At 37.8% G+C, this 15,012-nt stretch overlaps 1 protein-coding gene across 3 annotated transcripts in view; it reads right to left on the bottom strand.

Annotated features, from left to right (window-relative positions):
• Positions 1-15,012, bottom strand: part of SATB2 (SATB homeobox 2) — a 191,116-nt gene that overhangs the window by 70,856 nt on the left and 105,248 nt on the right. For all 3 annotated transcript variants that reach the window (XM_029224494.1, XM_029224493.1, XM_029224496.1), the window contains exon 7: positions 7,870-8,342. In XM_029224494.1, the coding sequence (XP_029080327.1) occupies positions 7,870-8,342 (473 nt within the window). The remainder of the gene's footprint in view (positions 1-7,869; positions 8,343-15,012) is intronic.

Raw genomic sequence — 15,012 nt, 5'->3', positions numbered from 1 at the left:
GATCCAAACAAAGTCCCAGCCTCAGCCTGATCCTGCAGAGAGCTCTGGAGGGGAAGTCACACTTCAGTGCTGTCCCTACGATGGAGGCAAGGAGCTGGGTTTTCACCCTCCTGCACCTATCAGACATTGGTTAAGCATTTCCAGCTCTCTGAAGAACCTAGGGGCAGGACAGGAATAAAGACACAGACATAGAGAATGGTCTTGAGGACACAGGAAGGGGGAAGGGTAAGCTGGGACGAAGTGAGAGAGTGGCATGGACTTATATATACTACCAAATGTAAACTAGATAGCTAGTGGGAAGCAGCCGCATAGCACAGGGAGATCAGCTCGGTGCTTTGTGACCACCTAGAGGGGTGGGAGAGGGAGGGTGGGAGGGAGACGCAAGAGGGAGGACATATGGAAACATATGTATATGTATAGCTGATTCACTCTGTTATACAGCTGAAACTAACACACCATTGTAAAGAAACCATACTCCAATAAAGATATTAAATATGTATATATGGAAATTGAAAGAAAAAATAATAATACAGGATACAAGAATATCTGAGACTCATGAAAGAACCTGATAAAATTGATTAAATCCAGTTTATTCTGAAAAAAAAAAAAAAAGACAAATGCACCCCAATGTTCATTGCAGCACTATTTACAATAGCCAGGTCATGGAAGCAACCTAAATGCCCATGGACAGACAAATGGATAAAGAAGATGTGGTACAGCAATCAGAGAAGAAAAAGAAATAAAAGGAATCCAAATCGGAAAAGAAGAAGTAAAGCTGTCACTGTTTGCAGATGACATGATACTATACATAGAGAATCCAAAAGATGCTACCAGAAAACTACTAGAGCTAATCAATGAATTTCGTAAAGTAGCAGGATACAAAATTAATGCACAGAAATCTCTTGCATTCCTATACACTAATGATGAAAAATCTGAAAGTGAAATTAAGAAAACACTCCCATTTACCATTGCAACAAAAAGAATAAAATATCTAGGAATAAACCTACCTATGGATACAAAAGACCTGTATGCAGAAAATTATAAGACACTGATGAAAAAAATTAAAGATGATACAAATAGATGGAGAGACACACCATGTTCTTGGATTGGACGAATCAACATTGTGAAAATGACTCTACTACCCAAAGCAATCTAGATTCAATGCAATCCCTATCAAACTACCACTGGCATTTTTCACAGAACTAGAACAAAAAATTTCACAATTTGTATGGAAACACAGAAGACCCCGAATAGCCAAAGCAATCTTGAGAACGAAAAATGGAGCTGGGGGAATCAGGCTCCCTCACTTCAGACTATACTACAAAGCTACAGTAATCAAGACAGTATGGTACTGGCACAAAAACCGAAATATAGATCAATAGAATAGGATAGAAAGCCCAGAGATAAACCCACACACATATGGTCACCTTATCTTTGATAAAGGAGGCAAGAATATACAATGGAGAAAAGACACCCTCTTCAATAAGTGGTGCTGGGAAAACTGGACAGCTACATGTAAAAGAATGAAATTAGAACACTCCCTAACACCATACACAAACATAAACTCACAATGGATTAAAGACCTAAATGTAAGGCCAGACATCATCAAACTCTTAGAGGAAAACATAGGCAGAACACTCTATGATGTAAATCACAGCAAGATCCTTTTTGACCCACCTCCTAGAGAAATGGAAATAAAGACAAAAATAAACAAATGGAACCTAATGAAACTTCAAAGCTTTTGCACAGCAAAGGAAACCATAAACAAGATGAAAAGACAACCCTCAGAATGGGAGAAAATATTTGCAAATGAAGCAACTGACAAAGGATTAATCTCCAAAACATACAAGCAACTCATGCAGCTCAGTATCAGAAAAACAAACAACCCAATCCATAAATGGGCAGAAGACCTAAATAGACATTTCTCTAAAGAAGATATACAGATTGCCAACAAACACATGAAAGGATGCTCAACATCATTAATCATTAGACAAATGCAAATCAAAACTACAATGAGATATCATCTCACATCGGTCAGAATGGCCATCATCAAAAAATCTACAAACAATAAATGCTGGAGAGGATGTGGAGAAAAGGGAACCCTCTTGCAATGTTGGTGGGAATGTAAATTGATACAGCCACTATGGAGGTTCCTTAAAAAACTACAAACAGAGCTACCATACGACTCAGCCATCCCACTACTGGGCATATACTCTGAGAAAACCATAATTCAAAAAGAGCCATGTACCAAAATGTTCATTGCAGCTCTATTTACAATAGCCAGGACATGGAAGCAACCTAAGTGTCCATCAACAGATGAATGGATAAAGAAGATGTGGCACATATATACAATGGAATATTACTCAGCCATAAAAAGGAACAAAATGGGGTCATTTGTAGAGTCTCTAGGATGGACCTAGAGACTGTCATACAGAGTGAAGTAGAAAGAGAAAAACAAGTATCGTATATTAACGTATATATGTGGAATCTAGAAAAATGGTACAAATGATCCGGTTTGCAAGGCAGAAATAGAGACGCAGATGTAGAGAACAAACGTATGCACACCGAGGGGGGAAAGCAGTTCGGTGGGGGGGGGATGAATTGGGAGATTGGGATTGACATGTATACACTAATATGTATAAAATAGATAACTGATAAGAACCTGCTGTATAAAAAATTAAATTATATTTTTAAAAAAGAAGTAAATCATGGGGTGGGACAGTGGGGGGGGGGTGCTGGGGGAGGCGTGAAGCATGGAAAAAAGGGCTGGCTTGTTATCTGCCTCAGCCTCCTCTGGTGTATCACATTACTTCGTGACCACAGGTAACAGAAATGCTTAGAAATTTGTCATAGGATTGCCTGAATATTAATGATCAGGTCAGAAAACATCACGTTTATCTTACTCTTCTCATAGGGTCCCATTTGTCATAAAAGTCTTTAGAGACATGAAAAGTAGGGCTAACATTTTCTTTCAAAAGTCTAGCAAAGAAGTAAGCAATGGTGCTCCGAGTATATTTTATATAAGGTCATAAGGAAAAAATAGGCTTCTACCATGCTGATGGCTCAGATAGGATGTGATGCTCTGCTACTCCCTGCATCTAGAATTACATTAGTCTCATGCCCAAGCTGAAGGTTCAACATCTTGGCATTACATGATCTCAAACGTGCTGTTTCCCTTGCCCAGAACATGTGACTTAATTTACATTCTTAGTTTGGACAGTATTAAGAAACCAATATAGAAATGTAAAAAATAATAATAAATAATAAAATCAGATTGGCAAAAGGTTGTCTATCTCTGACTCTGGCAGAAGTCATGACCTTGCCATAAAGTATGGGTAGGGGATCATTTTATCAAACAAATATATTTTATGTTTTTAAAAGACACACGGATTAAGATTAAAATGTATTAAAAAGCAAGTTCTTGGAAATATAGCTCCATTCCCTTAATTATGTTACTTTACAATACCAAATGATATAGTGGCAATGGATCAGACACACAAAGTAATTAATAGTTTTTCTTTGAAGAACTGTTATTTTCAAATGCTATTTATTATGAATTTGAGCTTTTCATCTGGAAGTCTTAAACATGAAAAACTAGACTATTTTTTTTTACAATTCTAGATTCATTTATGAATATTGTCCATGTGATTCTTGTTCTACACACACGCACACACACACACACGCACACACACAGAGGAACTAATTGCTAGATTTTGTTCTTGGTCTAATCATCAAAAACAAATCCAGGAGCACAAACTATAGGGTGACAAATCAAATTGCTTTTTATTGAATTTGATAATAAATGAATAATAGTTATCACGAACTATTTCTGAAAAATATTCAGTAAACTGAGGATATGGTACATATCAGTAAAACAACTGAGTACAAGACTAATATTGGCCTTAGGTGTCCATCTAAAATCTGATTTTGTTTGCTTTAAGAAAAAAGTTTTGAGATTCTTTTCTATCCAAAGATTAAAACGTTATGTTATTACCTATAAAGTTAATTCTTATTTGTTTATTATAGCTGACAAATCATTTTACCACTCATGTGATAAAAAAAAAAAAAGCCTACCATTTGGAAAATCCACAGTTGGTTTCATGGGGCATAGTACATCACATTTTCCATTTAACAATGCTGCTGGTGAAACCTGGCTGTCCAACCTTGCTGTTAGTGACTACAGTATATACAGCAGAAACAATCTGTCTGTTGACCTCCAGCTGAAGTTCAAACTATGTCATTCTGTCAATACCATCTACCTTGATTAGGTTGGGCTTTATACACAACAGGTTATGATCCCAGAGGGAGGAAAAGCTTTCCCAAATTAAAAGCAGAAATTTAAAAGGAAATACTCATACATTCCTATGCAGTTTCCATTTGATATCCTCAAGACTTGCCCATGAACTCAAGCTCATGTTGATTGAATGTGAATGTTTCTTTCTGGGTGTAGCCATCTTACAAATTTAATGGCAGGAGGAAAATAATAAAATGCGTTCCATGCTTCAATTAGACCTTTTATAACTTGGCACTTGAAAGATGGCAATGCCAAAGAAAAATCATTAATCCCCCAAAATAGGCAAAAAGAGTTGGGCAGGAGAAGACAGACCTCCAGGAGTCTAGGGCCTTGGCAGAGCATTTCCTCACACCAACACAGCCCGCCTTTTGTCTAGCCTCATCGTGAGCCTTCTTCTCTCACGCTTCATGCTATTTGGATGAAATGTATACTGTATTTGATTCTAAAATCCAAAGCAATACGACCATGCTCTCAATTTTACCCTTATCCAAAGGAGCGGTATAAATAACCAGCAATAAAATGTTGGCTAGCCTTGAAATGCCTATTCATGCACATGAATGATAGATGAAAGAACACACACACACACACACACACACACTCACAGAACTGCAAGATACAGACTAAAAGACGCATCCTTCTACTTTGTGTTTTATAATAGTATGCAACAGACTTGCCCCAAAGGATCAGAGTTCTTCATAACCCCAGTTCAGATAACTGTGGACACACAAATGCAGCCCCAGTACTTTGAGTCACAAGAGAATAGTGGTAGAGTGATGTTTGGAACATGTGCAGCCCTCTGTGAACCTCCGAACTCATTTTCAAATGATGTATTGACTCTGTGAATAATAGAATGTATAAGTTAGCTAGGAGTCAAGGGAGCTAGAGATTTCACCCCTCTTGGTCTCCTGCCATACCTAAGCTGTCAGCACCAAACCTCAAACAATCCCACTGCGTTTCTCCCCTGCTCCGACCCCTGCAGTTCCAGCGTGGCTGAAGACTGTTACCAAACCACAGTGGTTGGTTCCATCACTAGTTCATGCTGTTTGACTTCAGCTGAGGCCCCAAGCTACCTCACAAATTATTCTATCTCAAATTGACTCCCTCTCACATTCAAACTGTCAACCCATTTCTGGTCTCCCTTTCAACACCAAATTTTGGAAAGAGTAATTTGCAGCCACTGTTTCTGTATCCTCAAGAGTTAATCCATCCTGAACTCCTAAATTCTCTCTCCTGCCTTCACCACTCTAATGAAATTATACTCTAAAGTTTGCCAAAGATCTCTCCCAACCAATCGCCAAATCTCATGGCACCGTTTCAAGCTTCCCCTTCCCAGACTTAGTTTTCCAGACACGGACAAGTCTCCTTCTGGAAACTCTTTACCCAGGTCCTCTATACTTTTATCAGCATCTCCCTTTTCTTCCACCTCCACCTGCCCCCACCTCTCTGGGCATTTCTCTGTCTCTTTTTCTGGTGTTAGTAGTGCCGGTGGCCTCTCCCCTCCTTCCCCTGTCTCTTTAAATCCCAGGCTCTGTGAATAAACTTCTGATCTCTTTCTCTAACCCTGACAACTCTTCTTAGCACTAAACTGTTATTTTCAATGACTGCTGCACATCTTCACTTAAGAAGTCTGCTAGCACTTCAAAGTCAAAATAGCCCAATCCAAAATAATCACTTTAACCTTACTCCAACCATCTCTTTCAATGCCCTCCTTGATTCTCTAAATAATTTCACTATATTCTTAGTCACCAGGCTCAAACCTTGGTGTTACCTCCACTCCAGGCAGTTGCACTGTCAACTTTACTCTCACAATGCTTTTTGACTGTACCGTCTACTCCATCGCCATCAGTCTTGTTCAAAACTTCTACACATTTCAGCTGGACGCTTAAGGCGGCTTCCTAAATGATATTCCTAACCCTCTTGCGATCATTAAGGGGAAGAAAGTCTTCCTAAGATCCAATTCTGATCACTGGATTATAGCATATTCCTACATAAAACCTTCAGTGTTTCCAGTGCTTATTAAATAGAGTTCAAAGTTCTTAGCATGGCCCCAAGACCTTGTCAGATCTGTTCCCTCCACCTTTAGTTTTATTATCTAGCTTTGCTATCAACTACCAACTAATCCCGCCTTTTGCTGAATCAACACTTTTCTTGTGCATTTTTTTTTTTAGCCTAAAATACCCTTCTTCTCCGTGTTTTCCTGTTAAATTTTACTTACCCTTCAAGGTCTAACTGCCCAGCAACCTCATACTCAAATCAGTTGTTCACATATGTGCTCACCCATGGTCTTTTTCACCTTTGCATCTGCACAGAGCTTGGCTTCCTGCCTTGCATTTAGTAGGGTGGCTAACTTAAACCCACCGTCCTCCTGAAGACTTACCACACTCGCTCTACTGACAGTTAATGACTCCTCATGAACAGCCCCTGTAATCGCTGCACACATTATCCTGCATTATTCACCTTACTTCACATATTACTCGAATTATCTGGGTACTTTTTTTTTTTTTCACTACCAGGCTGGTTAGCTCCTTAAGATTAGGCACTTTTCCTTTTCTGTTACTCATACAGTTGGTGCTCTGTATCTGCGGATGTGAAACCCACAGATACGAAGGACCAAATGTACTGCACCATTTTATATAAGGGACTGGAGCACCTGTGGAGTTTGGGATTCGTGGGGGGTTCCTGGAACCAATCCCGTGCAGATACCAGAGGGACAGGAGTATAAGAGCTAGATTACTAGTTCTCAAAGTGGGACCCAGACCAGCAGTATCAGCATCACCTGGGACCTTGTTAGACATGCAAACTTCTGGGTCCCACCCTAGACCTGGTGAATCAGAAACTCTGGGAAGAGGCCCAGCAATCTGTGTTTTAACTGCCTTAAAACAGCGTGATTCTGATGCACACTCACGTTTAGCACTGGTGGGAAAGAACTTAATTATAAGCAGCTCTCAATAAAATAAGACATAAATAAATAAACTGTTTACCGTCTTATCATTTAATATTATTTTGGCATATAATTCCCTCAAAACATTAAAAATATGAGTAATCTATCCATTTTTACTTTATCAATATCTTAAATCTAACTTGTACATTTTGAAGGGTTTATTAAAAAATTATAGATATGATGACATATAGTGATATTCTTTCTATAAAGTTCAAAGACAAGGTAAATAATAGATTGGGCATGAATAGTTCTAGAACTAGTTTTTTTAAAAAACAAGGAATGATAAGCACAAAATTCAAGATCAGGGTTACATCTGGGGAAAAGCAAATGAAAAAAAGGGAGGAGAGGAGGAATACACAAAGAGACCCAGGTCATTGGTAACATTTCAGGTCCTGAGTTGGGTGGTGGGTTCACAGACATTCGTTACGTTACTGAAATTGATTAATTAATATGGCCAAGTATGGATCAATGGTGATAGTATTTCATGAACTAAGGATTATTAATTAATCTAATTCTACATGCTCTGAGATCCATAAAAAAAATTTTAAAGAGATAAGAAAGAACTAATACTTGCCACAATCTGTCCTTAGTATTATTCTGAATCACCAGTTATGACGTTCATTGCTAACGGTACCTGTGTGCGATTGAATGCCACTCTTGCAAAGACAGCTTGGGACACACTGGCCCTCTTCAGCTCATCTCTGACTTGCTGGTAGATATCTGGAGATACTTCCACAGAAGAGTTGGTTGGCTCCGGCTTAACTGCTCTGGGAATGGGTGGATGGTTTAGAAACTGCTGGTTGATGGCTTGAGGATGCTGGTGAGCCAGGAGCCGGCTAACGGCAATCTGTTGGTTTATCAGATGGGCCATGGCGATTTGTTGCCTGACAAGCTGTGGACTGAGCTGGGGAGAAAGAAGACCAGGGCTCATGATGGGCTGTAACGCGGGCACTTGGTTTCGGATTGGAGTACTGTGGTGGATTTGGCTATGTGGAGACTGTTCGCTGGTTTTCCCCAGGGATGCCAGCTGGTTCATATTTGGTAAATGCATTGGACGCTGGCCCAGAACACAATAGTCTGAAAGGTTTTCTCGTTCCACTCTTTCCACTGTTAAAAGATAAAAATGATAATTCATCATTATCAACATTGGCATAATTTGTTTCTGATACATGTAGTATTAAATTATATTTTTGGTATATTAATGACATAGACTTTTTCATACAAAGCTGGAAGCCCCAGAGTAAAAGTGAGTTATCCTTTCCTGGAAAATGTTACAATAATAGATTTTTCCATAGGTTATGGTATGAAAGTAAAAATATTTGCCACTTCAATTTTCTTTAATTCCTAAAACTAGGCATTTTATTAAATAGCCAAGACAGAAACCACTAACCATTACAAATTCTAAATCCTCTCATATTCCCAAGCTGTATCATCTCCCTCTGTGACAAAAACACCAGCTGTTTTCATCTTCTGTAGTTTGTGGTTAATGGTGTAGTTCATGGTTATCAGGAAATGACAAGGACAACGTCTCCTGTCAAAGTAACTGCTACCTCCCAATAAAAATCTCACATAAATACTACTTTACAGCTATGGAAACATTTATACAGAATGTCTGTCACATAGTATATCCTTTCATCTCCTCACCTGCTATCTTTTTTATAGGACTATTTCTTTAAGAAATGGATATTTTAATGATTGTGATATGCACTAGGATAAGAAAAAAGTCTCACAAACTTAATAACATCGCCTTGATTTGCCATTAAATAAAATTCTCCCTTTCTCCAGGTTATCTATCTTTTATGTTTTGTTGAACTTAAGATTTAAGGAATAACCCTGAAAGGGAGAAAAAAGGGAAGTATCATATATGTTCATACATGAGGCAGATTCTTTTCTTCCCTCAAGAATATTCCTCAGGAAAGAGTCACATCAGAGTCAAATCCTTACCTAAAACTCTGTATTATTTTATTACGTAAAGCAAAGGTTTGTTTGGGGAAAACTCATTAGGCTGAAACAACCTCTATCCTTACTAGCTTTAAATGCTTATAGATGTAATCTAACAAAATCTGTGTTTTAAAGTAAAAATTCCTCACAGATTTAGTAATTTTTTCCTACAGCTGAAAGTGTTTGATATGATAATGCAAAAGCGTATTAATATAATGTTAAAGAACACGACTTGGAGTGGTTACATGCTGGAGAGCAGAAAAGTATTCACCTATAAGACAAATTTTTAAAATAACTGCCCCCCTTATACACAAATAGTGCTTGTAAATTGGTATATGGTTTACAGTGACAGAATCATATTTGACCAAAAAAGTGCTGAGTCTCAAAAAATTTAGGAAATTACGTGTGCTGGAAAACTAGTTGAGATGACTCAAAGTGATGACAAAGTCACTAGAACCAAATCACATGCAAAAAATTTGAATAAAATCAACCAATGAACTATAAAGGCAAGGAAAGTGATATTTCTAAATTAATATTTTATGTAATATGTGATTTTCAAATACATATGTGGAAGTAAATTAATACATTAACCATATGTAAATAGATATCTGATCATTTTATCTATATTTCTAAAGGTTTTATATATTTAAAACTTCTCATTGGGAAAATACATAAACATCCACATCTTGGGAGCACCTTATATTCAGACATACACAGTATTTCTTCCTGCTTTTTAAAAAAACTGAGTGATTGCTTAACTTTCCTATGAACCCCTAAATAAGTCAAAAGTTTACCTCAAACTTCTTTAAGAGTTCAATTTCCAACCTAATCCTTTCAATGTAATTCATATAGTTTGTATTCAACTTTCCTTCATAAGGTTCAAGGTGAACAAATCATTTTAATCTTATTCTCTAAAGGCAAACATTTTTCAGTCATTGTATTAATTAAACCTTAAGGTATACAATCTGGAAAACCAAACCAAGCAAATGGTTAAGAGCCTTCAAACAAGGTAATCGAACACAGTTTTCATAGAACAGAAGTTACTGTTGTAAGTTCCTTATTGAAAGAAGTAAAGAGACCACGGACTGCTTCCAGAGTAAAGTCATACTTTATAGGCAGAAATATTTGCCCTCAGGTAGACATTTGATTCGCTTTTGTTTGTTTGTTTGCTTTTTAATTCAGCCAAAATAAAGGCAAATTCAGGTAGCAAAAATTATGTTTTTGGGTACTTAAGAAGCAGACGGTTTATCCATTTCTTTTTCTACTTAAAAAGCATAGAAACACCCTCTTAATGCATATATTCTTTGATCAAAAGCCAATTTTCCAAAACGTCAGTATTTTCATCTTTCAATGACTTAATTACATTTGAGTTACTTTCTTAAGATACATCTAAATCCCATCATTAATAAAAAAACAAATGTCAGAGCTCCATGAAACCTCTATGAAATTGGTGCAGTAAGAATCAGAATAACGTCAGTCCGTAGTCCTTTAAGATTATACATAATAATTCTCCTTTTCCTTATGAGTTCCCAGAGCATTATAGTCTCATATAGTTAAGAACAGTAACTGCGGAAGCATCCTTAGAGACATGTGGTAACACCATGAAGTACTAACTGATTAGTAAGCCATAACGAAGGCATTGCAAACAAATGCCTACACGTGCAGGTAGAGCACAACAGCCAGAGAAGCCCACAGCAGAGATACTAGGAGGAGAGAGAGAAAATCTGCCCACTCCAAACAAAGCAGCCAGTAACTTGATTCAGCCAGTTGTCTTTCTCATATTGTCATTTCTTTTTTTTTTTTTACATCTTTATTGGAGTATAATTGCTTTACAATGGTGTGTTAGCTTCTGCTTCATAACAAAGTGAATCGGTTATACATATACATATGTTCCCATATCTCTTCGCTCTTGCGTCTCCCTCCCTCCCACCCTCCCTATCCCACCCCTCCAGGCGGTCACAAAGCACCGAGCTGATCTCCCTGTGCTATGCGGCTGCTTCCCACTAGCTATCTACCTTACGTTTGGTAGTGTATATATGTCCATGCCACTCTCTCACTTTGTCACAGCTTACCCTTCCCCCTCTCCATATCCTCAAGTCCATTCTCTAGTAGGTCTGTGTCTTTATTCCTGTCTTACCCCTAGGTTCTTCATGACATTTTTTTTTCTTAAATTCCATATATATGTGTTAGCATACGGTATGTATGCTAACATACCGTACTTCACTCTGTATGACAGACTCTAGGTCTATCCACCTCATTACAAATAGCTCAATTTCCTTTCTCTTTATGGCTGAGTAATATTCCATTGTATATATGTGCCACATCTTCTTTAGATTTTTTTTCAAAAAAATGAAAAATCTGGATTTTTACATGATAGCTCCTAAATTTAGGTATTGGCAAATAATTCTATTTTCAAAACACAATAAAAGCCAAACAAAACATTTCTGAAAACTAGATCCTGCCCATCCATGGGCTACCAGTGTCAAAATTTTGTCTACGAGACTAAAGACACCCCCTATGTTGTTAAAGAAAAAAATATTCAACAACACTTGTTAAAGATGTTAAGGCAGACCTTATCCAGGACCATCGCAATAGGTACAGGGACCACAGCAATGGGATTTTACAGTGGGGAGAGAGATTGGGCCCAACTCCAAATACAGCATGGGCAAGTGGGAATTTATAGCCAAGGAGCAGGGTGGAGGTCAGGGGATGGAAAATTACTAAAAGGAAACATCAGGAGTAAATGGGATTCTGGCTAAACCAACCTAACAGGATTCTTTGCTAAAGACAGGCTAGGGTGATCAGACATCACCTGGGGGATGGTGGAGGATGAGGAACCTGACGAGAATGAGATATCCAGGGTGACCAGATACAAGGCTGGGGGTTTCTGGTTAAACTGACTTAGCAGGGTTCTTGTAAAACTGGATTTTACAAGGAAGTGCACAGATGGGCCTAGGAGAAGGTTCAGGAGCCTGTCTAAAGTTTGGTCAAGCGAAGAATCTTTGTCAATGTTCTCCAGTCCCTGACATTTCTATCAATAAAAGCCAAGTTCTTTACTTCCAAGAATAAAGAAAAAACAAACAAACCAATCATTCCAACTTTAAGAATGCCTAAAAATCAAATGCTCACCAACAGGCTGCATCTCTTCTGACCAAGGTTCATGGTTTCAGGAACGGTTTGCACAGATTTTGCCAAATCTGAAAAACTTTTTTTCTCTTTCTTCTGCTGGCACTCTTACACAGATAATATCAGAATAATATTTTAACCTCTTATGTCACAGCAGATGAAATACAAATGCTTAAAAAAAAGTCAGAGGAGCATCAACAATGTACCAGACTCAGTCTGAAAGCTGAGCCTGGGCCTTCAGTATTTCTTTTCCCTTTTCTTTCTGGCCTTCCTTCCTTCCTTCCTTCCTTCCCTCCCTCCCTCCTTCCCTCTCTTCCTCCCTTTTTCTTTCTTTCTTGTTAAATTTGTTGAAAGTAGCCACAATGACTGAAATGTAGACCTAACAGCAGTGCCTGATTTTGTGTTTTGCTTTTTCATTCTGATAGAAAACATCATGTTAAGTCTACTTTAAACTAAACCAAGAACAAAGGTAACTCCCTGGCTCTGAGGGCCCATCTTATCTCTGCAATACTCAGCCATGGATCAGAAATCCTTAAAAACCTGAAGGATAAAAGGCAGCACTGCCTCTCATGACAAGCGCAATGTTCACATTCACAACAGAAATTTTCTCAATAAAGCCAAAATGCTTACTTATTAAAGAGACATTAAAAACACAACTGCTTCCAGGACTTTACATCAGAGCTGCAATTTAATTCACAGTGAATTTGATTCTACGGTTGGCAAAGTCCTAAAGGGCAATCTGTGAGGTGGGAAGTGCCTGGGAAGGAATGATTACCCCAGCTTCAAGTACAAGTCCCCAAACAGAGTGTGGCTTGAGGCTGTTGAGGCAAGTGGGGCTGAAATATTTCTACATTGGGTAGCTGAGCAGCTCTCTGTAGCTATTTTAACCTCTGGAGGAGGGTCCCAGTCCTGGGGCCTTGCCGGTGCATAATTAGGATCTGGAGTCTGCTCAGGTTTCTGAGAAACTCACAGTTCCAGTAGGACCTTGCCAATTCCTTTGAGCTTTCTGGGATTGAGTGAAAATTGCAAAGACTAGGAAACAATTATGTAACCACCCTCTGAGCTTCTGGAGTTCTATATAACTCCAAAGTAGGAGAGGCCTTTGTAGCCCTGTATTAGAATCCCATGGGCTCCTGAAGCCCTCCCAAGCTCAGAGAGTTGATGTTCTAACCAAGAGCACCCTATGAACATTAGCTATTCAATGTCCAAGACTGCTGGCTATGGCAGGTTGCTCATAGACAAGAAAGTGACACCCCTCCCCAGGGATTTATCCACATTACAATGAAAAGATATTTGGTTAAAAAATCTCATTTTATTTCATGCAATTTTAAGTACATTTTGAAGTCAAGTACTTATTTTAATAATCACAAATCCCTGATATATACATACGTATCTTAGGTGGTTGCAAGAACATTCTAAATACTCAAGAAAATATATGTCTATATATAAATCTTGTCTTATATTCCTCTCTGGCACTTAATTTTTTATTATAATTTCTTTATGGCAATTTTGGGTAAATATGTTTTCAGCTGTTGGGAAAGATGTATGTTATAACAGTTAAAAGCAGAGATTTCTAAGCCAGACTGCCAGGGTTTAAATCTCAGCTCCACCATTTGGTAGACGTGTGACCTCAGGTAGGTTACTTAACTTCCCTGTGCCTTAGTTTCCTTGTATATTTAATGTGGGTTAAAACTTATGCCTACCATGAAGGATTACTGTGTGATTAAATGAGAATATATATCAACACTTAGAACAGTATCTGGCACTATGCAGTTTACCATTACTATTACATTCACCTTGCCTGTGTGTGTCTGTGTCTGTGTCTGTGTGTGTACTGGCATAGATGGATGGACGTAAATTGTACATTTCAGTTTTGCGCTAGGTCAGAGATATTCAAAATATAGTCCCTTGAACCATCAACATCCATATTACCTGGAAGACTCTTAGAAATACAAATTCAGGATCTCTTACAGTTCTTATGTATACCAAATTTCCAATGATTCTTATGTACACTAAAGTTTGAGAATCAATGTCTATATCATTTTTGCTTTTACTTATTGTCTTTTGAGATTATACAAAATACAGCTGCCAGGTGATTTTTATGTATGCTAAAGTTTGAGAATCGCTGTTCTATACTGTCTTTGCTTTTATGTTGTTGTCTTTTGAGATTATACCAGGCATTTATAACTGTCATATTCCATTTTTTTCTCTAAACCCTAATGACATTAAGGATTCAATCTGACTGAACGTTCACTATCCTATAAATGTATCTAAACATTTTAAATTTTCTTCTCTATGATATATTTTTAGTTCTTGTTGATGATTAGTTTAGTTTTTGTTATACTGAAGAAGCACTGACTGGACCTGATACTAGAAAACTGCATTCAAATCTACATTCTAACTCTTACTAGCTGTGGGGTCTCTTTGAGCAAATTGGAGATTCTCTGGATCTCAGTTTTGCCATAGGCAAAATATTATTATCTTAGAATTGTAAGAGTAAATTTTAGATGATCAGTGTCTACGTGAAAGATCTTTATTAAAGGGCTACTGTAAATTTCACAAAATATCTATATAATTATGATTAACAGATTAGGCTTGACATTTCAAAATTTCCTGATTAGGACATTCTGACCAATGTCTGCTGTTTCCCAAAGGTCATCTAAAGAATTGCAACCTTTCCTTTGGTTTAAGTAACTATGCCATGTTACAT

The sequence above is a fragment of the Monodon monoceros genome, unplaced genomic scaffold (assembly GCF_005190385.1).
Source record: "Monodon monoceros isolate NGI ecotype Baffin Bay Population unplaced genomic scaffold, NGI_Narwhal_1 Super_Scaffold_16, whole genome shotgun sequence".
NCBI classification, from domain to species: Eukaryota; Metazoa; Chordata; class Mammalia; order Artiodactyla; family Monodontidae; genus Monodon; species Monodon monoceros.
This window is presented reverse-complemented; position numbering and strand designations above follow the sequence as displayed.